The following is a 26,565-nucleotide window of genomic DNA, read 5'->3' on the forward strand; positions in this document are numbered from 1 at the left end:
TTATACTTATTGTGATGTGATGGGCTCTCATTCTCCCAGATTGCTGGAAGCCAAACTCAAAGGATTTTTTGGACGTCAGGAATCCTGGAAATCACTTCAAGACCTCAAGAGGGTTTTTTGGACTCATAAAACTGCTACTTCAGGTAGGAAGTTACCTTTCAAGAGGCAGTGTGTACATTGTGTGTCTAGCTCACATTAGGCAATCTGATTTCTGAGGCTTGCAGGCATTCCAGCACTTTACAATTCAATTAGAGTTTAAGGATTACCAACGATCTAACACCCGGATGTGTTTTTCATTATAAACAAGAACATTTATGAATATTTATCTGCCTGGCGGGCTTATTATCTATTTAAAATATGCCTTGTTGCCTCCTTTTTCTGCTCGTAGGACAAATGAGTTTTTGATTGTAGATGGCTGAGGAATGAGTGAGGTTGGCACTTGAAACCCTTAGGCACATCACTGTTTAATCTGCTTAACCACTGTGATTTGTAACCCATTACATACTCAGATTGTAACACGCAGAGCTTCACCTCACTGGAAATGAAACTGGCCATGATTAAATTGGAGTACCTTGGTCAGGCTGAACAGCAGGCCTACTGTATATCTTAACCTCACAAATAGCCTTAGAGGTTGTGTGAGTACAGGGCAGCAAGAAGCATCAGTGTTTGTGGGTCCTTGTGTGAAGTATGAGCTATTTTTTGCAGTTTATGTAGCACTAAGTTGCCCAGGGGCATTGGACTGCTTTAGGCGAGCACCATCTACATTACACAAGTTCAGATTCAGTTTATTAGACACGGGGAATTTAATTTAATTTCCCAGAATCACAGTATATTGAGCAGACACAGGTACTTGAACCTGCTTCACAGTTCCAAACATGGGCGGTGCCCTCAGAATGGCAGAGGAACGTCACCCCACTGGTCAGTCAGTCAGTGGTATAGCAAATGACCGCTGACTGACTGAGCCGATGCCAGCAGTGTGGGGTGGAGCGGGGCCTGGCACATAAGGGTGGTGTGGTAGGTACGGTGTATGCGCGCATGTCTGTTTGGTCTGCCATCTTCGGCTGGCCAAACAGACAAGCACACTTAGGTTTCTCCAACCCGGCTGTCATACATAGCCGATATGGAGAAATGTCACAGTCACCTAGGCACTGTCTGAGTGGCGAACTACGTCGCTCAAACCAGTCCTGGTGCTGCTCTCAAAGCATGAGAGCAGCACCAGGACTGGGTGCAGAGCTTGTGTCCCAGTGCATGCTGGGATTAGAGAATAGCCGAAAAAGAGGACCGAGGCGGCCACCGCATACTCATGTATTTTTTGTATTTAATTATTATTCCTCCATCCCACCCCCCTACTTCAGTACTGCGGCAGCCATCACTGGTTCCAATTCAGCAGCTCTGACCATAACACCACACCATCTCCTCTTGAAGATGTAGTCGGCTGGCAGCATCCATTGCTTCACTCTCAAGCACACCATTAATGTGCAGGACTCTATTCTTATGTCCAAGTTATTACTCGCCAAATGTTATTTCCATAGATACGGCTCACTGTACCATATTTTACAAGCTAGCCTCTCACCCTGTTGGAGGAAATCACATAATATGCACAGCTCCATATTCAGTGTACCTGTGTTGTTATCTACTCTTGTGAATTTAAGAAAAATTATGATGGCCATATTTTTGGGTTTAAGCCCATTGAACACTGTGGTGCTCAAGGTATGAATATTTATCTGCTGCGATCAGTCATTCTGTAAAAAGAACAATTGACGGACAGAACATTGAACAATGTCAAACATAAACCCCAGTACAGAGATCTGGACCTAAAACCATCATTTATTTGCTCCCCAAGCCATTACAGATTAAACACACCTATATGCAAATCAGTCTTGACCCCGCTCCCTGCTGGAACAGTCCAGCCTGAACTGCCAGGCCAGGTCCTCCCTGGACCGGACACAAGCATGCTGGGACCATTTTCTGGGTTTCACTCCTCATCAGCCAATCTAGCTTGACTCCAGTGGCATGGAGAGCACAGGACCCATGTCTGGGCATCCCTGTCCCACTCGGGGTGACAAATGCAAAAAGAACAATTGGTGGACAGAATGTTGAACAATGTCATACATTCACCCCAGTACAGCGATCTGAGCCTAAATGCATTGCTTTTTTGCTCCCCAATCTTTGTGCCTGGGGGTGAATGTTTGTATTGTTCAGCATTCTGTCAATTAATTGTTTGTTTTGCATTCTGTGAGGACTACGCTACCTTCTCCAGCCACACCACTTATTCCACACACAATGGCATGGAGTGGTGAGCTTATGTGGTGGTCGTAGAACAAAACTCCTTTGTTTTATGTCTTCCACTTACCAGTGCAAGCCTAAGTAAGGCAACAAAATATCACTCACCCTGCATAGTACCTCAAACACTAAGTGGCTGTGCTATTGGCTGATCCAGAACGTGAATGACATTGACAACAAACTAAGTGGCTGAACTGTGCTAACACCCTGCCCATGCCATGTATGATGTCCTGTGATTGGATCCCAAATGTGAATGAAAAGATAGCAATGCCTGAAAGGGAACCTCATTACATTATTGTATTATGCTTTGTTTTTCTATATTACATGATTCCGGGCTATAGAACACTACAAATAACGTTTAAATTTTATTTTGTAAACAACCATAGCTCAATACATTTAAATAAAACAATACTTAGATGAAGTGCCATCGCCATTTTCTAGCATCTTGCTCCACATAGTACAAAATAGCCCGAATCTCAACAGCAGGGAGGAGTTTTAAGCATCGTTTATAAATTGTTTTGTAGTCTTGGCAGTTGTTGTTTTAATCTATTCCTGTAGTAAAACATGTATGATGAAGCTGCAGTTTCGAAAGCAACCGCATAGAAATGTAAACATGTGACAATATTCCATTGAAACTAAGTTACACTTCAAAGAGGAAAGACAAAATTAAGGTTTAGATGTCTACATTCCTTGAACTATGTTCCTTATCATAAGACATGTAAATATCTGCTCGTCTACTTGGTTTTGGTTGACCATTGTTAGAACCAACAACCATAAGTTGAGAAATAATTCTAGAAGACCCACCTAGATTGTCAAGAGGAGAATATGTAGAGTGACGTAACTTGAGTTTTCAAATTTTTAATTTTCCTCAAGAAAATGTAACACCAAGTCCCACAAATATCTAGCGGTGGGAGTGCCATTTTATTTTGAGAAATGTTTACAAACCCCCGGAAAATTGGTTTCCAGGGTCTTGGTCCATGGAAATGTATGTATATTATAAAGATTAAGTGTTTTCAAATTACATTGTTCTATTTTTATAGAAATGTATCCTACATATAATGAAGGTTGAATTGAACCTTAACCATAGTACATCATGCATAGGTTGTGGATATACTCTAGGAAGATGTTTTCTGTGGATGGATCTATATATTCAAAGTTTTCAAAGAGATTGAAATGACTCCTTGGTGATGCTGATGAATATAGAAAGCAATAGGGACAAGCACACTGTGCTGGGAATTGACATCCTTCTGATCTGACACCCTGGAACTTCTCTTGGAGTGTGAGTGTGCTAACTTGAGGAATGTGTGCACCACATTAGACTTTAAAACTAGGGAATAGGCCTAGAAATAATGTTTTATATTAATCAATGCATGTGTGATGGGCAATAAAGGAAAGGAAGATGGTTTATGAATGATTGGCTTTGTTAGCATTTCTAAAATTAGGGAACTTTGCGTCTGGTACATGGTAGTAGTTAGCTTAGAGATTCACTGTATTTTAACATGCTGAAAGCCCTGCTCCATGCTACCCATGCTATTGCGTGTGAAATTAACTTCACCTTATTAGATGATTTTAATTTCCACCTAGATCTTATTTAGAATAAGCATGCAGTAACTCTCTTGGATACTTTGGGATCTTTAGGTCTTACTCAAAAAATCAATATACCCACTCATTCAGCCTAACAAACCCTAGATGGCTTGTTCACTAATAATGAGCTGATTACTACCAAGGAGGTACTTTCTTTAAACTGGTCTGACCACCACGCCATTTTATTTGGGATAAAACTGTCAGAATGATCTACTAATATCATGTCGGGCCTGCCAAAGCAGTCTCCATCCTGGAAAAACATAAATAGCTCTCTCCTCATCCAACAGTTAATTAACACCCAACCTGAGTTTCCTCCTGACAAAGAGCAGGCCTCTCAAAGCTACACGGATGGCTCCAGGCTGCCTTTTCTTAGCTAGTTCCATATACGAAAGTCTCCAAAAACAGGAAAACTCGCTCTGCTCCATGGTTCTCAGAGGCTCTTAGGGTTGAAAAACAGCAATGCAGGTGATAGGAAAGACATAGGCGGTTGCATTACGATCTGCAAGAGAAAACGCGCTATAAGCAGGCTCTGACGATTTCCAATCTCCTAATTAATGAAAAGAATGTTTACTTTATGCTGCAAATAGAAATGGCTAAGGATTACACCAAACAATTGTTCCGCGTGGTGTCTAAACACACGTCACCACCAGCAAACCATTCTAACATCTCTACGCAAACTTTTGGTACTCATTAGCACGGTGCTTTGAGACTAAAGTACACCAAATTTACTCCAATTTTGAAGCATCCTCCTGTTCTGGGATAGCATCTGATTCAGGAAAGGGGCTGCACAAGGTCTCCACTTTCATGGAATTCCCTTCAGTTACAAATAAACAGATAGCTATTCTGGTGAGCTAGGCCAAGTCTGGCTCGCCATCTGACCTGTGCCCCCCCTTAGTTCTGAAACTTATCTCAAACTTGATAGGTGCAAATCTTGCAGCCATCTTCAATGCAATATGTATTACAGGGGTTTCCCAATTCATTGTAAAAGGGCCTCCATGTTTCTGCTTATAAAGAAACCAAGCCTAAACCCAGTTGATGGCAGCAATTACTGGCCTATCTCGCGCCTCCCTCTGCCCGCTAAACTCATTGAAAAAGTGATAAATAGCCAGCTCACACAATACATTCATGATAACCAGTTGCTGGATGAGACGCAATTCAGTTTCTGGTCCGGACATAGCACCGAGACAGCGCTGCTCAAAGCCACTGAAGAGATAAGGGTCGCGCTCGACAGAGGTGGAGCTGCAGCACTTATTCTCCTTGACCTGTCAGCAGCATTTGATATGGTCGAACACAGGATACTGATTAACCGTATCAAAACCTTGGGCATTAAGAATAGGGCCAAGTCCCTGCTGACATCCTTTCTTTTTGATATATCACAATCACTAGTGCTGGGTAATTTTGAATCAGCTACTTTCTCTCCTCCCTGTGGGGTTCTGCAGGACTCATCTATAATTTCTTCTCTGTTCATCATTTATGTTAGAGAGTTGACTCTCTTAGTCAAATCCTTCAGCCTTGCATTAACCTCCTATGCTGACGATACCCAAATTGTCCTGTCCATTTTTTAAAATGGTTCGGAGGTCTCGGCCACATTCGATGAGGGTATGCTGGCAATAAGCTCTTGGATGTCTAGACACTGCCTTAAACTGAACTCAAGCAAAACTGAGGTGATTTTGTTCGCGAATCTATCAAATGTCTGGTCATCGAGCTGGTGGCCAGAATAATTGGGACCTTAGCCTATTCCCGCAACTAGGGCAAAAAATCTGGGTGTTATAATAGATGACAAATGATACTTCAATCCTCAAGTCAACTCTCTGATCACCTCCTGTTTTTACCTGCTCAGAATGATAAAAAAACTCTTATCTTTCATCCAAGTGGAGGTGAGAAAGACAGTAACTACAGCATTAGTTCTCTCTACACAAGATTACTGCAATAATCCATAAGTCAATATGCAGGAAAAAAACCTTAACAAACTCCAGATGGTGTAGAATGCGGCTGCTAAGATTGTCACAGGGACCACTAAAATCATCTTGTTAACCAAAGTAATTCGGCAATTGCACTGGCTGCCAGTAAGTAGCTGCATCACATTTAAGGTTCTGTGCATAGCCTATAATGTGATGCAAAATATCGGCCCTGGGTTTTTGAAACATTCCTTTCAGATATATAGTCCTGGCAGACAGCTGTGATCACTAGGGGTGAACCTCATTACTAATCCCAGAATACACAAAGCTACTTGGGAAGGCAGAGCTGTGTTGTTGGAACCATCAAGCTTTGGTGCAATCTGCCATCCCACATCAGAGCTCTGCCCACCCTCATCTCCTTCAGAAAAGAGGTAAAAACGTGTCTCTTTAACAAATAGGCTTCTTCCTGCTCAGGAGCATTTAGCACCAAGACACCTCAGTGTATATGTGTGCTTAACAAATCACTCTAACATAGCATACCATTAACAAACAGATGCAACTTGCCTTTGTAGCACCATGCACATTGCTTACCTGCCAGAAAGAATCCAGAAAGGAAACACTGATAATCACAGAGGTAAATATTATTAAACTATTGATCATCACTTTTATTGGAGTGTCATTCCGATTCAGACTATAGAGGAATATGTTTTTCATTTCGGGTCAAGACCCAATTATCTCTTTTGCTAATTTATTCAAACATTAACAATCCCAAGTACAAGTCACCTTCTTCTGTTTTTTCATAGTATTGTGGCAGTCCTTTCAATCTGAGGTATTTACCTAACAAACACCACATGACGTAGGTAGAAAACCAAATATCTCTACCATTTCGGAGCATTCCCTTTGATCTCTCCTACTAAAAAGATTGCTAAAGAATTTCCTTCCACTAATCTTAGTTTGTTTGTGTTTTTGTGCCACAAACACTACTCTGGAGGACAGAGCGGCCACGTCTATTACTGGCTTTCTTTTTTTTCTTAATAACTTTCTTCAAGGTCATTGATTAGTCATACAAGGTGGCTCATCTCATATTTTTTGCAGGCCTTTCTTGCATGACATTACCACTGGCAAGGGGACTGCAGAGCAGGCCGTCTCTGTAATTTTTGGATGCAGCACAACCATGGCTTTTGGGGTTGAGCCAGCCTGGTTCTTTATTCCTCCTCTTTCATCCTCTATGGTTCTTCAATTTTAAACCTGAAAAGAAGTGGGGCATGACTTTATCAGCCTGCTAGCAGCTGCGTATTAGGCTTTCTACCTGTGTGTGCATTATCACTATTTTACACGTTGGGATTGTTCATGTCTAGTGCTGCAACCCACCTGTAAAATGGTGCTGTGTGGTGCCTGTGTAACAGATATACTGCTCTGATAGACCTAAAAACTGGCAAGAGACTGCACAAGTGATTGGGCTCATTGGAATTGACATAATATGAGATCCTGGCAGGCCATCTATCCATGAAAGTAGCATCCTAGCCCGTAGTAAACTGCAGAAACACCAGAGGATAACATGGCCACCACAGCAAAGCAGAATTCCTGCCATGGGGATTTGTAGTATTGGGCTTCTTTAAATGCAACAACACGTTTGTTTTAACTTCCAGAGATATTTATTTAAACACCTCATCCAACACCCTCACAGCTTCAACTGTCACTCTTGGAATCCTGTGACTAGAACATCTCAAAACATTCCATAAGTAGCATCACTGGTCAAAGGAACACCCAGACCAAGCAAGATACCACACATCTTTCCTTTAAACGCATAACACAAATAGTTTGTATACTAACTTCTAAAATCTACAATTTAAAAAAAAAAGACATATTTACATTAAAAGTTCTAAAAAAAAATGGTAAACAGTAAAATAAAAATAATCAATTGGATATCATTTTCTTACTTTCTCATCTTATCAGACTAGATACAGATGATATTACAGAACCTTAACATAAAATCTTTCAAATAATTAGGTATATTGCAAACCCAACATGACCTTCTAAATTGCCTTTCCTCTACTCCATTCCTCTTCTTTTCCTGATAGGCTGTATTCTCATCATTTTACACCTTAACTAACATTTCTCTTTTACCAGGTAAAGGAGCAGCTCTATTCAAATTCAAATTGGTCCATCCTGAGTTTTAACTGTTTTTTGAACAGCTTGATCACTTTTAGCGATGCAGAGAACTTTGAAAACTGCATTAATCCTGTTGGTGTAGGAATTTTGGCCCAATCAGCAATCTCCACCTTAGTTTCATTTGCTCTCTTCCCTTCATCATAACTCTTTTTCCTTTCTTCTCTCTTTTCCTGGCACACTTCCTTCCAAGTTTCATGACACACATCCTTTCCTCCAACTCATCCAAGAAGTCACCAATTGACTATTAGGAACCCTACTCCTGAAAAGCTCAAACGGTGTCTTTCCTATAGACTGATGTGGTTATAAGCGATTTGCCAATACCCTATCATGCAGTTCTGTCTTCCAACATATACCAGGCCATCTGGCCAACTGCAAAGATTCTTTAATTGTACGATTGAACCTTTGCACAACACAGTTTGTATCAGGATGATATAATGAGCAACTCTTGTGAATGATCCCCAAACTTCTTAATAATTCCTGCATCTGATGTGAACACAACTGCATGCCGGGGAACAACCTTTACAACGCAACTGTTACAACTCACTACACTTACAACGCATTTTTTACAACGCATAATCCATTACAACGCACTACACTTACAACGCATGACACTACAATGCATTTTTTAAAACTACCTTTACAACGCATTCCATTACAACGCCTACCATTACAACGCATAATATTACACTACACTTTCCAACACTTACCCTACTGTTGCACCCCCTGGAGTTAGAATAGTAATTTTTACCCCTATACTATCCAACACTTACCCTACTGTTGCACCCCCTGGAGTTAGAATAGTAATTTTTACCCCTATACTATCCAACACTTACCCTACTGTTGCACCCCCTGGAGTTAGAATAGTAATTTTTACCCCTATACTATCCAACACTTGCCCTACTGTTGCACCCCCTGGAGTTAGAATAGTAATTTTTACCCCTATACTATCCAACACTTACCCTACTGTTGCACCCCCTGGAGTTAGAATAGTAATTTTTACCCCTATACTATCCAACACTTACCCTACTGTTGCACCCCTTGGAGTTAGAATAGTAATTTTTACCCCTATACTATCCAACACTTGCCCTACTGTTGCACCCCCTGGAGTTAGAATAGTAATTTTTACCTCTATACTATCCAACACTTACCCTACTGTTGCACCCCCTGGAGTTAGAATAGCAATTTTTACCCCTATACTATCCAACACTTACCCTACTGTTGCACCCCCTGGAGTTAGAATAGTATTTTTTACCCCTATACTATCCAACACTTACCCTACTGTTGCACCCCCTGGAGTTAGAATAGTAATTTTTACCCCTATACTATCCAACACTTACCCTACAGTTGCACCCCCTGGAGTTAGAATAGTAACTTTTACCCCTATACTATCCAACATTTACCCTACTGTTGCACCCCCTGGAGTTAGAAAAGTAATTTTTACCCCTATACTATCTAATACTTACCTTAAATGCAATGTTATATTATGCGTTGTAATGGTATGCGTTGTAAAGGTATTTTTTAAAAATGCGTTGTAGTGTCATGCGTTGTAAGTGTAGTGCGTTGTAATAGATTATGCGTTGTAAAAAATGCGTTGTAAGTGCATGCGTTGTAAAAGTGTGCGTTGTAACGTCATACATCCCTGCATGCCATTACTGGTCAGAATTGATCCTGGCAAACCTTTAATCACAAACACATTATTAAGAAATGTGATTACACTTATTGTGCTAATGCCATTGCCTTTACTATTAAAAAATCTCTACCAACTGCTTGTGATCATTTTTTACAGTGAACGAATTTTCCCACAGATAAAATATGAATTTTTCTTTTATCGACTGATAATTTACTTCTGCTCCTTTGAATGCTGTGGATGCAAAATGATCTTTATTCTTCTCCATCGACTTCTTGACTCAACACTCCTCCTAAATCCTTTTGACTTGCATCAGTAGTTTTAAATGCTTTACCTGGTACAAATGCTTTCCAACTAGGGCCACTCTCAATTTGTTGTTGATCATTACAAATTCTCTCTCACACTCTGCAGTGCAAATAAATACATTTTTAATAAATTGCGCATAATACTCAATCATTCTAAGAAATGACAACACTTCGTCTTTGTCTTTGTTCTTTGGCCTTTTCAATCCTGCAACTGTATCCGGTAACTTTTTCCTAGAAAATACCCCCTGCTTATTTACATGACGACCCAAAAATGAATCTCTTCTTGCCACTATCGCAGGAGAGGCTTACACGAGTCCATCCCCAAAACTTACCTGAGGACTGGTGGGAGCGGAGCAGGGGCTGTTGGCGCACGCTGTGGAAGGCGGACGCTCTTTCCGCGTTGCTGGGCTGATCGCGCTGCCGGTCAGAGGGGACTACCACTCCCAGCATCCCCGGCAGCATCACCGCCCCCACGCATGACGACTTCCGCGCCTGGAGGCGCTTAAAACTGAATGGCTCCCTCGGTGGAGTGGGTGCCACTATCGCAGGAGAGGCTTACATGAGTCCATCCCCAAAACTTACCTGAGGACTGGTGGGAGCGGAGCAGGGGCTGTTGGCGCACGCTGTGGAAGGCGGACGCTCCTTCCGCGTTGCTGGGCCGATCGCGCTGCTGGTCAGAGGGGACTACCACTCCCAGCATCCCCGGCAGCATCACCGCCCCCACGCATGACGACTTCCGCGCCTGGAGGCGCTTAAAACTGAACGGCTCCCTCCGCGTCGCGGGACGCGCGCGGGCGGCGCCGGGCTGAGCCCGGGCAGAGGGCGGGCCGTCTGTGGCCGTCGGGGGCCGAAGGAGGCCGGGCCGGGCTATCCCTCTTGGTTACCATACCCGGCGATTTGACAGTGATTCTTGTTCATTGTGACACAGGGTGTGTAAAAACTAACACATCGCCCTGTTATTCGAGACTCTGCCATTGGGATTTGATATCCTGCCTGTATTGTATTGTGCGAAAGTGGTGACAGGGGCGGAGGGGTTAAAACGGTTGTTATTCCACGTTGGGTGTTGTGAAGGGTGGGGATGGTGGGGGGTGATCAAGTTCCCCCACGATACCTCTAAGGGCAAGGTCAAATTGGCGCTGGGAGTATGACAGGCAAAACGGTCACGCGCTCGATAAGGGCAAAGCAGAACACTCCACCTGTTCCGCAGGGGCATAAAGTTGCTACTAGTTCACCACTCCCCGTCATTATGCAGCCTACAGCCATTGATCGTATGCTCAAAAGAGCGCTAGAACGGTGTCTAGTGAAATCGAGCGCACAGAGAGGCGTCTTTCCATAACTCCAGCATCTGACCCACTTGTAGGCACCCAAGATTATGATCAGGAGGTCATGTTAATTACATCCCCTAGCCCTGTAGAGCCAAGTGAGCAGGACATCCCGTGCGCCCAACCGACCACCATCAGGAATAGGGAGGTCGAAGGCCCAGCTAAAAGCGCCACCATGCAAAGGAAGAAGAAAGGCTGACCAAAGAAGCGGTATACTAAAAATAGCACAGAGAGCCCCTCCCATCCTGTGAGTAGTAAGAACACTGGGGTTGAGCGAGCAACACAGACAATCTCTCAAGTAGAGCCTCCAATATGGTTGTCGCAAATCACGTCTGATTTACAAGCCCGATTAGAAACATTTATTGTAAACCAGTTGAAACCACTGGCAAGTAGGCTGGACAAGATTATGAGTGAACTAAAAAACAGGGAGAAAAAAACTAGTATAGTAGGGGAATCAAGCAACTCCATCAGTACCCCAGACACTAAAGTAGTACCCCAAAGGGAGATGAACATTAGTAATAAAGGGGTCGCACATATAACAACTGTACAGACCCATAAAGCCCCGGCCTTTCAACCACAAGGGGAGAAGATCACTGACCCAAGAGATAGGGGAACGCACACTACTAATGGTCCAGGCGTGCAACAACTGGACAGGCTATCCCAACTCTCTGCGGATCCTATAACACGAATAGCACACAAAGAAGAGAGGGCTCCCACATCAAACCCCTTCAATGTACTTCCCACTATAAACTTGCCACCTGAGTCATGTCCGCTTGTGGTAGTGTTTGCTGGGGTCCCGGAATTAAAATACGATCAGAGGGAAACACACCAGGAGCTAAAAAATAAACTCATCCATTGGTTGACTCAAAATAGACCACTAGCACCTAATCAAGATGGGGAAATCCTATTGGTCAGGAGAGTGAACTGGATAGGACGTACACCCAAAAATATAGAAGGCAATTGCATTATTGTCAACTTCAGGGATAGGGGGGTGGTTGAGCATATCATCAGACAGGGGCCACCTGGGCGTGTGAGTGATATAAAGCCGCTGTCACTCAGTTACTTTTATTCAAGGCAGCAGGAAACCTATGAGGGACAGTATTACACACGGAGAAGCGGGGAGGGTTCATACTTGACCTCAAATAGGGTCCCAAATGGTATACGAGGAATGGCTGGGATCTGGGAAGGTGGACACCCAAGCTGGGTAAACAGGTTCAGCCCACTAAGGTCCCTAGATGAGAATGACTGACTAATTGCCCCATATACCCCGGTAAAGCCGTCTGTCAAAGATTACAAAAATTTTGACCCGGATGCAATGATAGGGGGAGGCTCAAAAAACAGAGGGGGGACCCCACGCACTCTTTTTTTGGCCAAAGAGGTTAGTCAGGCAACACCAGAGGGGGACAGGTGTAGGAACCTAGTAAACACTCCGGAAGCCTCTAATTCGACTGCCAAGGGACGCCCGTATGTACCCCTAGGACTAGGAGCTATAGTCCCAAATCCAACACAGCAGGGCAAGGATTTGCAGAGGCTACCGCATAGGAACCAAGATGGGTTGCCTAACATTTTTCAAGGTGTGACCAGGCCAGGGCCTGATAACAGAGTGGAAGAGGGACTGAGAATCATTTCATGGAACATAGCAGGTCTTGCAGGTAAATTTGATAATGTGGAATGGCGGCAATACATGGTCCATTTCCATATAATCTGCCTGCAAGAAACCTGGGTAACAGACAATTCCCAATTTCACCTGGCTGGATACAAATGTTTTTTCATCCCAGCACAAAAATCCTCCTCAGGTCGAGCCAAGGGAGGTTTGTCCATGTATGGAGACCTAAAAATACAAGGTAAATGGTCCAGTGTGGACTGGTTCGCTTGGAATATCCAGGCCCTGAGGTTTAGAAACAAAGGGTCAAGGCTAGTGCTGTTTAATGTGTGTAACACTGGCCCTCGAGGAAATGACATCCCTATCCTGGGGGAACTAGACTCCAGATTGAGCCAAGAGCTGGCACCTGTTAACGGTGCCTTGGCCCCATCGACATTAGTAGTGGGTGATCTGAACTGCCACTTATACCCCTCATTGTTTCCGAATAATGCGAGTTGGTCACAATGCCCAGTGAAAAGAGGTCCCCATTTTAGCCACTCACCGAGTGGCACAGAACTGGGAAAGCTCCTTCAATCTTACGATTTGGAACACACGATTGATATGATACCACTGGGGTTAGATGGCACTCTCCCCCCCACTTTTAAAGGTAGAGGGTGCTCTTCTTACATAGATTTTATCCTCGCTTCTAGATGTTTAAAGCACCGGATCACTGAAGTAGGAATTGAGTGGAGCCCCTTTAGCGACCACAATCCCTTGGTCATGGAGTTTTTGTACCTAGCAAAACAAAAGTCTAGCTCAGCCGGGGGTATCTCCGAGAGAGTGACGGACCAAGGTAGAAGACTTAGGTGGGCGAAACTAGACGGGGAAAGATTTTACCGATCCCTAATGGAAAAAGGTAAATCACTCATTGATGAGTGTCTAGATCTCTCTGTCGAAGGGGCCCGCTTAACACACGTATTTGGCCAAATAACTAACCTGGTGGAAGGGCTATTGTGGACTAATGCGCCAAAAAAAAAAACTCGAATTCTCTGCGATGGTTTGATGGGGACTGCACACGAGCCCTGAGGGAGTTAAAAAAAGCCCTTAGTAGTAAACCCAGGGGTCCAACAAAAGTCCACACGAGCAGACTAAATTATAGGAAGGAGCTAAAAAGAAGGAAAGTAGCTCTGCAGGGGGAAGCGTGGGCGGCCTTGAGGGAGGCCCCTGAAAAAAGGGATATAACGGAATTTTGGAGAATAATAAACACTCCGTGTTTTCAAGATAAAAACGCACCAGAGGTTGCCACAAACATCCTACCGGAACAGTGGACAGCCCACTTTGAGGGCCTTTATAACCACAGGGTGGTAGACAGGACAGAGGAGAGGAGTATGGTCATGCAGGGACAGGTACTGGAGTTCACCCTGGAAGAAATTGTCCTGGGCATCGAGGGACTAACTAAAAATAAAGCCCCGGGCCCAGATGGGACCACCCCGGACCTGTTTTTGAGTAATGTGGAATTATGGGCCCCCATCTTAACCAGAGTAATAAATGCGGCCATTTTGGTAGGTCTGCCTCGGTCTTGGTCGCTGGCCATTATAGTACCGATTTTTAAAAAGGGTAACAGAGATAGCCCCCAATGTTATCGCCCAATCTCCCTGATAGATGTCACAGCTAACATTCTAGGAAGAGTTATTTTGAATCGACTGACTGAATGGGCCGAGGATAATAACATCATCTCGGACGTTCAGTACGGTTTCCGGACCGGCAGGTCCACTAGTGACCAATGCTTGAACCTCTATATGTTGGTCGCCAAGTACACCAAAACCAGTAACGAAGCCATTTACCTGGGGTTTATGGACTTGGCCGCTGCATTTGACCATGTTAACAGGAACAAGCTGTGGGCGATGATGAATCATTTGGGAATTGACCCAGGTATAATCTGTACTCTGAGGGAATTGCATAGAGAGACATCTGCCAGAGTACGTTACAACATGGAAGGGGGGCTGACCGAGTCTTTTAGATGTACTAGCGGTGTGAGGCAAGGCTGCATATTGGCCCCTTTTTTATTCTCATTATATATTAACAACTTAGAACAGTCCCTGACCAACCTAAAAACAGACTGCCCAAGGGTCGGAACACGTAACATCCCGGTGCTGCTGTACGCAGATGATGCAGTCCTCTTGGCGTGTACCCCAAAAAGTTTGCAGACTCTAATTGACGGGTTCGTTAAATTCATGGAGGCGCTAGATCTGTCTGTCAATTTAAAAAAATCTTATGTAATGACAGCAGGTCACAAACCACGGACTAGCTTCCTATATAGAATTGGGAAACATACACTAGAAAGGGTGCAATCTTTTTCGTACTTAGGCGTGCTCTTTGATGAGTCTTTGAAATTTGCCCCTCTGGTACAGGAAAGGTGTGGCAAATTGGTGGCATCAACTGGGGCTATAGCAGGCTTCGGGAGGAGAGTTGGTCGATGGTGCCCGGAACAATCAATGAACCTTTATGGCTCAACGTGCTGTCCCAAAGCCATGTACGGCTCAGAAGTGTGGGGTTTTATAAATCTTGACTTATTGCAAAGGGAGGAAAATAAAATCTTTCGTTCAATATTGAAAGTCCCTAATTGCACCCCAGCCGTTATAGCCCATAGAGAACTAGGAAGACCTTACTTAGAGGATCTGATTAAATTTAGACCAATCCTGGCCTGGTTGAAAATCTGGATTAACCCGGAAGCCGTGTTGAGTAGGCAGATCCTAAAAGATTGCCTTGGGAGAGATAAAAGCTTGAATATACCATGGCTCATGTATGTTAAAACTAGTTTGGAAAATATGGGCTGCAAGGAGTTGTACTCAAACCCTTCAGGGATTACTTCACAGGATAAGCTTAATCTCAAGAGAATTTTTCTGGACCAAAGATCTCTTGTTAGATTTACAGTGGAAGGGGTCAAACCCTCAGTGAGTGTTCACAGTAGGCTTGAAACCACTGATGGGATGGAACCGTATCTTTGTGTCGTGTATAATGCTCAAGAAAGGTTTTTAATGTCACGTTTTAGGCTCAATTTTTTACCATACCTGTTAGCTGATCCAGCTGGTTTTAGTCATTCAATTGAGCAGAAGGGTGCCTGCAGCTGCGACAATAAGTCTCCGCAGGACACCCTTCATTTTGTACTTCTATGTCCTCTATATGCAATTCCAAGACGTAGATTTTTAAAGGAAATTTTAAAAAAGGCCAGGTTCACTCGAGCCAAAGAGGCACTGACCTATCTACAAAGGGCTAGTGACCCGTTAACATTGTGTTCTGTTATTAGTTTCTTGAAATTTGCACTAAGATTAAGGGTAACCAGAGGATAGAATTACTCGTGAATCCTGCAGGATCCCCCACTCGTCATCTCGATTAAGCTCTCATGGTGGCTTTATTGTGAATAATGAATTATTTTATGTATATAGATTCAGTCAATGTTCTTGTATAATGATTTAATATTATTTTAATTGTATATATGTGTAATCCTTTATGATGGTTTTTAACCACCGAATAAAGAATTATTGAATTGAATTGAATTGAATCTCTTCTTTACTAAAATTACATTTTTTTATTAGAGTTAACCCATTGTTCTTTAAAATGTTCAATACTGTTTTCACTCTTTCATCATGCTCAATTTGGTTCGAACCATAAATGAATACATCCTCATGATAGAAAAGTGTTCACCAAACATGCCTAATGAGCTTAAACATGACCCTTTCTCAAAAATTTGAATGCTCCCATTGGAGTGATGAATGCAGTAAATTATTGAGTCTTCATCTAGTTTGACCTTTGGTAAGCAGAGGCTAAGTATAAGTTTGTGAAGAAATCTGCCCCTTCTAATGATAAAATCTCTGTGATATTTAGTAAGGGGAACTTGTCTACCACAACTTCCTTGTTTAGGGATCAATACCTAATCTGATATCTCCATTACTCTTCTTAGCCATTATAATGGGAGATAACCTCTCTGTAGTTTGTACTTGAATAATTACACCAGACTCACACATCTTGTCCAATTCTTTCTGCACCTCTTGTTTTACACATAATAGTAATCTATGGACCTTAACAGTTACTGGCTTTGCTTCTTTTTTCAATGTCATACGATGTACATAGTTCTTAATAAATCCCACATTTTCATTAAACATTTCAGGAAACTCTTCTACAAAATCCATTTGTGACTTCTCCACCTGCTTTATCTGTACGTGTGGAAGTGCATTAGGATCTAAGAATACTCCCAACTCTTTCAGGGGTGGCCAACCCAAAATGTTATCTACTTGTTCAGCCACATAAACTTTTCCCTTTATACTTTTAGTAGACAGAGATATATTGGCTAGACAGTAACCAAACATCTCAATTAGCTTCCCTCCATAACCACTTGGTTTTACATCTATTTTTTCCAACACTTCATTTCTGTGAACGAGAGCCTGATATACCTTCTTTGAAATAATGGTCAACTTAGAACATGAATCAAACATCATTTGAATTTTGTTTTTCCTCCAATGTTGACCCACCATTCAACATTGCCTCCCTATTTCCCATTAATTTGCAATATAAACAGTTCAGACTGCACATATGGTACTTCCTGCATGATTTTTTCTACACTTTCACTTCTAAAACATTTAGCAAAGTGACCTTTCCTGTTACACTTGTCATAACTGCCATTTACTGATGGACAATATTTAGTATTGGCCATGTGACATTGTCCTTCGAACACCCTTTCCTTTCCTTCTGTTCTATCTTGTTTTTAATTGTTCTTTACTACCATTATAGCTTCTTTCTCTGTTGTTTTCATGTTACTCTTCTTCAGTTCAGAGACACACTTCACCATATGTTCTACCGTTTTAGGAACAACTATCACCTCATGTAGAACTGGTTTATCTTTAAGGCATAAACCTGACCAGATTTTGTCAGAATTACAACACAGTAAAAACTGATTTCTAATTATTTTTTCTGGTGAAGCCCCGAATTTGCATGTAGGAGCTAATTTATGCAATGCAGTGATATATTCTTCCAGCGTTGTATTTTCCTCTTGCCTCCGTTTGCCAAAATGATACAAATCTATAATAGTAGATACTCCAGTCAGAATATGTAGACATAACTTTTTCATGCACACCTAATATTCATTAAGAACCCTTCCTACATCTCTCTTCAAATCAGGTACATTTTCAAATATTTCCTGATCTTCTGCCCCTAGGCAATGTAACAACAAAGCCACTTTCTTTTCTATTCCTATATTAGAACCACATACTTTGGCATAATTTTCAAAAACATTTTTTCATTTTGCCCACTTTAGAGGGGGTTCCCTTGGATTACTCATGAAAAATGGGGGGAGGGTGTTATGTTTTGCATCACTGCCTCCAAGATAACTTTGAAACCTCAAAACAAACTACAATCAGTTTTAGTGCCTCTAAATGCCTGGTTTACTCAGAAATTCACTACGTTTCTATTAAAATACCACTAACATACAATTTCTATCATTTAACAAGCTTAACTTATCATAAATATCAACTAGCAATGTCATTTTACACAAAAAACATGCTAATCGTGGATGAAAAATTGGCACAGTCAGAAGCATGGCAATCGCTGTAATACAATCCAGGGAAAGATAACTCAAAACTGCTGTTCAGGAAACAGTTAGAAGATGGCGCTATGCCCCACTATAGGAGCACACTGGTACTTCCTTGCCACAAATAACTCCTTTTTGGCAGAAATGTGACCAGAAAAGATGCTTGTAACAATAATTCAGTCATCACTGGGTAGACGTAGTGAGAAGAGAACAGGCAAAATCTGCCTTCATTATACAGGCCGCACTGTAGATTGTGAGAACCACTCCAGATTCGAAAACGATGCAGCCATACAACAAAATGCGCACTTGAAGGGAGCTTCAAAATGAGATATAAGCTCCCTCGCTCACAGTACCACAGTCAGCCAGTATGCACACACCGCTGGTTCATAAACTGACCACATATGAACTCCGCCAGCAGCAAAATGCTCCAACTGTCCACAGGAGAAATTTCTCTTACCTTCTGCAGGCTGAGCAGCAGATGGGCTATCAGACTTCACCAGACAATGCCACGTAGGCCGCCAACCTATGCCACCAAAACCTGCTGCCAATTAAGTTGTTGTCAAAGTCACCATTCCTGGAACACAGCAACCGCTCCCAAGCTCCAACACCGAGACCTGCAGAGTGTGTTGTTGAGGAGCTTTCAGTACTGAATGCACCAGTAGGTCCTTTTAAAATCGTTGTCAAAACTGTAGTATTGGGTTTCATTAAATATCAATGCACACTAACCCCAGGTTCGCAGGGGAAGGGAACTAGAGGCTTGTTAGGGTAATAGGAGACGGCCTGCCTCCAACACAACTTAGTACACACAAAAGGGGCCGCTCCTATTAGAATGACCCGGAGATAACTGAGTAGTGTTAAGTGAGTGTGGACATCTCACTAAAAGTTACGGACTGGCCTCACACACCACCTGGTGTCATGCTTCATCATCGGCCAGTCCTCGCCCTCTAAAAACTTGGTTTGATAGAGGGCGGGCATGCACCTGACGACAGGGATGCACTTCTAACTAAGTGGGGCCCAAAGTGAATAAGTGAGATTAAAAGCCATTATAGTAACCTCATTCTCTATTTAATGATTTAGGAGACTATATGGTTTATAAAAACAAATGTGCGGCGCAATTGGGAAAAATTATTATCCCCTCGCCGTATAATCATTGGTCTGGAAATGGGTCGACATGTTTCTGCCTAACGTCAACAGAGGTACTCGGCATTCGTCAGGACCTTAGTTTTATACCAAGAAACGGGCTCCACTCTTACCAAAATTATGGTTAAATGGAATCAGCTGTGGAGGGACCGTGGTCACTCTCTGCTGTATATAAATGGGTCAGAAAAGTACCCTACAGCCTAAACTCCATATACTCCATGGGAGGGGGAGTAAAGGAGAACCCCTGTAGTCAAACTTTCATCAAGGTGCGTTCTCCACAGGATCACCTACTGTATACTGCACTCCTCCCTGGTGATTAAATATGACAACACATATTAACTTCCAGCGATACTTATTTAAATGCCTCATCCAACACCCTCACAGCATCAACTTTCACTCTTGGAATCCTTTGTCCAGGATGTCTCACAACGGGGCATATTATCAAGGAACGGCGTTAAAATTATCGCCGCTTTAGCGGCAGGAAACTGCCGCTAAAACGGCGATAATGGGCTTGATAATATGCCCAGGTTCACACATCAGAACAAGGGCTTCTATTGGAATTCTCAAGGGCATATTATCAAGACCATTATCGCCGCTTTAGCGGCAGTTTCCTGCCGCGAAAGCGGCGTTAATTTTAACGCCGTTCCTTAAAAATATGCCCCATTATTCCATAAGTAGCATCACTGGTCAAAGGCATACCTACAGCACGCAAGATACCACAGGTTTGTTCCTACTTTTGATATTTATAACCCTGAACGAATCTTAATTAGTCTCTTGTGCATTTCTGTGAAGTTTACAAAATCCCTTCACAGAAAGGAGCTATCCCCATTTACTTAAAGTCCTGTGCAAATCAGCATTAGTGTTTCTTCTACATCTAATGTAAAAGTGTAGCTAAAACGTTTTTGGACCTGCAAAACAATGTCAACATTCCATCTACAGGTTGTAGACCAAATAGAGTATCCCAAAATCTAGCTGCCAAGAGAGTGAATGCACTGGTAACTTAAGCTGTAACTTTTTAACATAGCACCCAGAAGAACTGTCCACTATGTGTATTATTACCTTACATTTTGTGATGCAGAGACAACTCTGAGATACATACGATATAGTTGTCAATTTAAAATGGCATAGTTTGTCTTGTTGGGAAGTTCAGGTTTTATAAATTCTCTGAATTGTTATCTCTAATCCTTTGACTTTAGTTAAGGAAACAACTCAGTTCCTCTCAGTGGCAGATGGTGGCAAACCACATCAGAGGGGCGCAACACACATAAAAAGTACACTTAATATACACAGCAGGGTTGGAGAAGTTTGAAATGCGCATGTCAGTTTGGCCGTAGCAAGGTAGCTGGTCAAACCAACATGTGCAATGCAAACTTAAATGGCCACTCCTCACTGCTGCCAACTATTGACAATAGTGATGCAATGGCCTGCCCTGCCTTCGCGCTCTGTTTGCTGGCAGAGAGTGAAAAATCAAATGGTAATGAAATCATGTATTAACATTTTATTTTTAACTCTTTCTGCGCTGCAGTGTGGAGCTGGGGACTGACGCTCCTCCGCACCCAAGGACTACCACTGTTTTTTCTGGCATAAAAGCCTATGAAAAAATTGTAGTTATTAAGGATCAGTGATACATACTGTTGTATATTAACCTGCCCCAGAGAAGCTACCTGATACTACTGGGAATGTGACTCTTATTGTAAACAAGCATTTACAATGCAATGGTCTCGGCAATATTATAGGTAGAGCTATTGGTATTGCTCATTATTTTTTTTATCATTTTTGTATCCCTAAATAAATGGCATTGTCATTAGCTTTTTTTTTGCATATGTGATACTCTCTCTCTGCTAATGCAATAGGTGAGGTAGTGAGATAGAGAGAGAGAGTGAGGTATTGAAATAGAGAGTGAGGTAGTGAGAGAGAGTGAGGTAGATAGAGAGTGAGGTAGTGAGATAGAGAGTGAGGTAGATAGAGAGTGAGGGACAGGCAAAGCGGTCCATGCAGGAACGAAGAAGCATCTGTGGAGCCAGGACAGGGAAAAAGTGGTATCTGTGAAGACAGGGTAGGGAAAGGGGCATCTGTGGAGCCAGGGTAGGGAAAGGGGCATTTGTGGGGGTAGGAAAAGGGGCATTTGTGGAGCTAGGGTAGGGAAAGGGGCATTTGTGGAGCTAAGGGGCATCTGTGGAGTCAGGGTATGGAAAAGGGCATCAGTGGAACCAGGAACGGGGGCTCTGGGGGGCCAGGGTAGGGAAAGGGGCATCTGTAGAGCCAGGGTAGGGAAAGGGGGATTTGTGGAGCTAAGGGGCATCTGTGGAGGCAGGGTATGGAAAGGGGCATCTGTTAACCAGGAAAGGGGCCTCTGTGGAGTCAGGGTAGGGAAAGGGGCATCTGTAGAGCCAGGGTAGGGTATTTGTGGAGCCAGGGTAGGGAAAGGGGCCTCTGTGCAGTCAGTTCTCTGTTGGACCGGTCAGAGGGATGGAGCCTCCTACATCACTCACTCTCTATCTCTCTACCTCACTCTTTCTATCTCACTAACTCACTTTCACTGTCTCTTTCACTACCTCTCTCTATCTCACTACATCACAACACCACTCTGCTTACATCTCACTACCTCACAACATCCCTCTCCCTCACTACATCACTGTTTCACTACCTCACTCTCTCTCACTACATAACTCTCTCTACCTCACTACTCCACTCTATCTCACTACCTCACTATCTCACAACTTCTCTCTCTCAAAACATCACTACCTCACTCTCTAGCTCACAACCTCACAACTTCACTCTCTCTCACTCACTACCTCAATCACTCTCTATCTCAATACCTCACTCTTTCTATCTCACTAACTCACTTTCACTCTCTCTTTCATTACCTCTCTTTCTCTATCTCACTACATCACAACATCACTCTATGCTTATATATCACTACCTCACAACATCCCTCTCCCTCACTACCTCACTCTTTCACTACCTCACACTCTCTATCTCACTACCTCACTCTCTATCTACCTCACTCTCTAGCTCACTCTCTATCTACCTCACTCTCTCTCACTACCTCACTCTCTATTTCAATACCTCACTCTCTCTCTCTCTCTCTCACTACCTCACTCTCTCTCTGCTAATGCAATAGGTATCACATATGCAAAAAAAAAGCTAATGCCAATAGAAATGACAATGCCATTTATTTAGGGATACAAAAATGATAAAAAAATAATGAGCAATCCCAATAGCTCTACCTATAATATTGCCGAGACCATTGCATTGTAAATGCTTGTTATTATTCAGTTTGTAAACAAATCGTGGCCTTTAAAAGGCAGTTGTTCAAAGCTAAAGTTCGCAGTGAGCAAGGCTGTGGCTGGGACATCCGGGGATTCTGGAAGCATTATTACGCGAGGCTACTCAGGCCCCTGAGTGGACTCACTACGCCCACAGTCCAAATCTGTCTCATTAATTAATATTCATGAGCCGGCCTGTGCATGCTCAGCGCCGCTCTATAAATAACATCGCGGGCAGAGGCCCACGGTGGTGACGACGCAGCGGAAACACAGGCCTACATCTGGCCGCCTGTGGCCACCTGGGTTAAATTATTGGCAACTACAAAGGGTTTTGTTAACGTCAATTTCACAATTCCATGAATTTGCTGTTCCGTTTTGAAGGTCAGAGCTTCGAAAGAAATCAGTTCCGCTAGCCTCACAATGAATACCTGATGTGAGTCATCAGCCATACTGCTGTATCCAATCGTGAGCTTTGATGCATTCTGGGAAATGTAGTCTTGGGTTGCTTCCACTAAAACAAGTGGTGCAGCAAGCACATTATTAAGGATGCTTGATACCAGAAAAGCACTGTCTGAAAACAAGGTCTACAGTGCCAAAATGCAGCGAGCATTGTGCACCACCCTTAACCTTTTTTTATTTTCGAAAGGACAACAGCAGTTGTTGAAAATTATATCTAAAGGTTTTCCACAGAGCTGCTAGGGTGACTAGAGTTATTTATGTGCAAGGAACGCTTGTGTGGTGCTGGTAAAACACTTTAGATTTTCGCGGATGGTTGCAGTCTCCCCTCATTTTTTAAGTCAGGAGTGCCCAGTGTTGGTTCAGGCTGAAGACATATTTAAACGAGATGCAGTGGTAAATAATACAAACTAAACACGACTCATTTATTTAATTGTGTATCTACCTGAACATGGGCCATAGATTTAGCTCTCTTGGACATGCGTTGGACCTGTAATGGGTGTTCTGTGGCTGAACGCCCCTGCTGCCTCCGGATCTGTGGAGGACGGGATGTATCGGGTTACCTGCTGGACTAGCCTGTGCGTGCGTTGCCACCCAGCCTGACTGCATCAACGAAGCCAAGATTTGGATGTTGGCGGCCGGGCTAAAGACTGCAGCTAGCAATAGCGATGTGGGAGGGCTGTGCTCTTGGCTCACTAGCCGCCGGGTGCCATGCCCTTTCGCATCTTGCTGCGCTGCCGCAGGCTGCCCTCCATCACTTTTCCTAGCTTAAGGAGCACTCCCCGATTAAAATGGGGGTCAGCTATGAGAAGCAGGGGAGTGGGGGGTCCAGCAGCCCCGGCGATCCCAAGCCAAATGCAGGAAAACGTCGATGGCACCAGCCCTGCAATGTATTTCAGAAGTGCTTTGTGACTGTTTATTTCTATCGGGTTTCATGCATTCCCGACAGTGCCGCCTAGACGGTAGGCATAGCGTGCACCAGACCCCAGGGAGGTTGTATCCAAGTAGCCTGATGCGCACCACTATACAATGAAGGGAACCTGGTCGGCAGTCCGACGGTCAATGTCAGAGCTTATCCTGAGTTTGAAAGTGTGTCACATACATAACGTTGTAAGCTTCATTAGTAAACCCAGGGTCGCGTGTGGCACAGCAGGCAGGGAGTATTCAACAAGCGAATTTAAACCTACATTTTCACAATCCCCAGGACCGAGAGCCATGCGTTGTCCAGGTGCAGCGTCCCTAGAGATGTTCAGGCGGGGTAAATTGCGGCATCACTGTAAAGCGGCCTATCGCTGGAAAGGTGGTCCGATGTAATAAAACTGCATGGGGATCACTGACCTCGTGTAGCACACCAGCAATTGAGATTTTGTCGGCGGCGGTGTGCGAATGGCATCGGATTGCGGGCAGCAGCCTCTGATCTGCGCATGCATATGAGCGGGGGTGGGGGGGAACGGAAAAAGGTCTGGACAGAGCTTACCGCAAATACAAACAAGATGGCTTACCTTACTCGTGCACAACAGCAAGAAGATCCTCACGGCCAGACGATACGTAAAAAATGGCGGATGGAAGCTCCAAAACTTTTTCGGATTCGGGGGCGTGTTCCTGCTGTTCTAAAGAGGGCGTGGCTAAAAAGTGGAAAGAACAGCACAGAACACGCCCCCGAATCTGAAAAAGACAGAGCCTATTTGGAGGGACGGCTCTCTCCTCCAATGGCTGGCCTCTGTTTAGGAAGCCAGCCAATAGAGGAGAGGCAAAAAGAGAGGCGGGCTAAAGAGCCACTTTAAGAAACATTAAATCTCCGACTTCCGGTTCTGCCTTCGGCAGACCGGACGGTCCTCGACCTAAAAAGGGCTGTTGGAAGGAAGGAACAGTCAGACCATGGGTTGAGGTAAAAAGTTGCAGTTTATTACCCTGAAGTTGTAAATCATTAGATGGTCATTAATCATCATTACAGTAATCGATTATTGATGTAAGCCATAAATCATGCAAAAAAGTCAGCATACATCATACATCCATCTTACAGTCCAGATCAGTGATTTACATTCTTGGCTGCTTGGGTTGCACAAAGCAGCTTCCAGGCTTCCCCTGCTGTCTGTGTGACATCTGATGTCCTTCCTGGCCATGCCCAGGCTGCACGTGCAGTGTCTGCTTTGTGACTATTCCATCCATCTCTCTTCATTGACCCCCACCCCCGGTCGCAGTTAAGCATCCCAAGGACGGGGGCATGGCCGAGCCCAGCTGCAAAATGGCCGCTTGGTGAAGAGGCTCTGCCAGCCGAGCATATCATCTGACACTTATCCGGCGATATTGTGGTATCCAGCTGCTCAGCGAGATTGCCGCTGACCGCGGTCCCCGCAGGGGGCCAATCAGCGGTCGGCGCCTTAGTGCCCCCGGGGCACCGGTCACCCCTCCCCACCCCCTCCCACGGGAGGGGGCGGGGACGCCGTCCGGAGCCCCCCTCCTCGAGTTGGGCCGGAAGTGATGCGCAATGTGTGTCACTTCCTGGCCCAGGTGTGAGGGGGAGGCTATTTAGCCTTCCCCCACCCTCCTGTCGACCTCTTTGTCGCCCTCCTCGCCACATCAACGGTCGTAGGCTCGTCTCGTCGCTGTGTCCCTGGATCCATGCCGCATCGGTCGTCTCTCGTCGCTGGTTAAAGGATCAACGGTGAGTCTTGCTGCACCCACTCCGCCCCGGCCCTGTACCTGGGCAGTACCAGGTCGACGGGGCCCTGTGGCGCGGTTGGCCACGGGCGGAGGGGGCGCAAGATGGGGGCATGGGTGGCGTGATAGGCTGTTGCTGCGGTCCGTCGGCGGCGCCGGTAAAGCGCGGTTATCATCAGTGTAGTTAGGAACTTAGCCCAACTACTGGGGGCCCCTTGGCAAAAAGGCGCGAAAGGGTTGCGTAAGTTAAAATATCTCTGACTCTGACATCCCTTTCCTAGATTTAAACATCAGACTGACACCCACAGGGTTGAGTACAAGTCTCTACAGAAAACCGACTGACAGGAACAGTTTACTTCTCTACAGCAGTCACCACCCTAAGGCCCTACGCGATAACTTGCCTTTTGGCCAATTCCTTCGACTCAGGAGAAACTGTAGCTCTATCACTGACTACAAAATTGAGGCCAACATCCTCTCAGGGAATTTGACACAAAGAGGCTATCCTCCTCGAGTAATTCACAACTCAATGAAGAGGGCCAGAAATAACAATCGCGAGGCCCTTTTGGAAGCGAGAACAAAAGACAACATAGAAACCATTACTTGTGTAACATCTTTTACACCAGAGTCCAACAACCTTAAAAAAGTGATAAAGAAACATTGGGGAATACTATCCGCAGGTACA

At 44.0% G+C, this 26,565-nt stretch overlaps 1 protein-coding gene across 1 annotated transcript in view; it reads left to right on the forward strand.

The window, feature by feature from the left end:
* LOC146783135 (polyunsaturated fatty acid lipoxygenase ALOX15B-like) overlaps window positions 1-26,565 on the forward strand; it is a 218,463-nt gene that overhangs the window by 78,585 nt on the left and 113,313 nt on the right. Inside the window, exon 5 of the mRNA XM_085637301.1 lies at window positions 40-143. Within this exon, the coding sequence (XP_085493427.1) occupies window positions 40-143 (104 nt within the window). The remainder of the gene's footprint in view (window positions 1-39; window positions 144-26,565) is intronic.

The sequence above is a fragment of the Triturus cristatus genome, chromosome 12 (genome assembly GCF_964204655.1).
Source record: "Triturus cristatus chromosome 12, aTriCri1.1, whole genome shotgun sequence".
Lineage (NCBI taxonomy): Eukaryota > Metazoa > Chordata > Amphibia > Caudata > Salamandridae > Triturus > Triturus cristatus.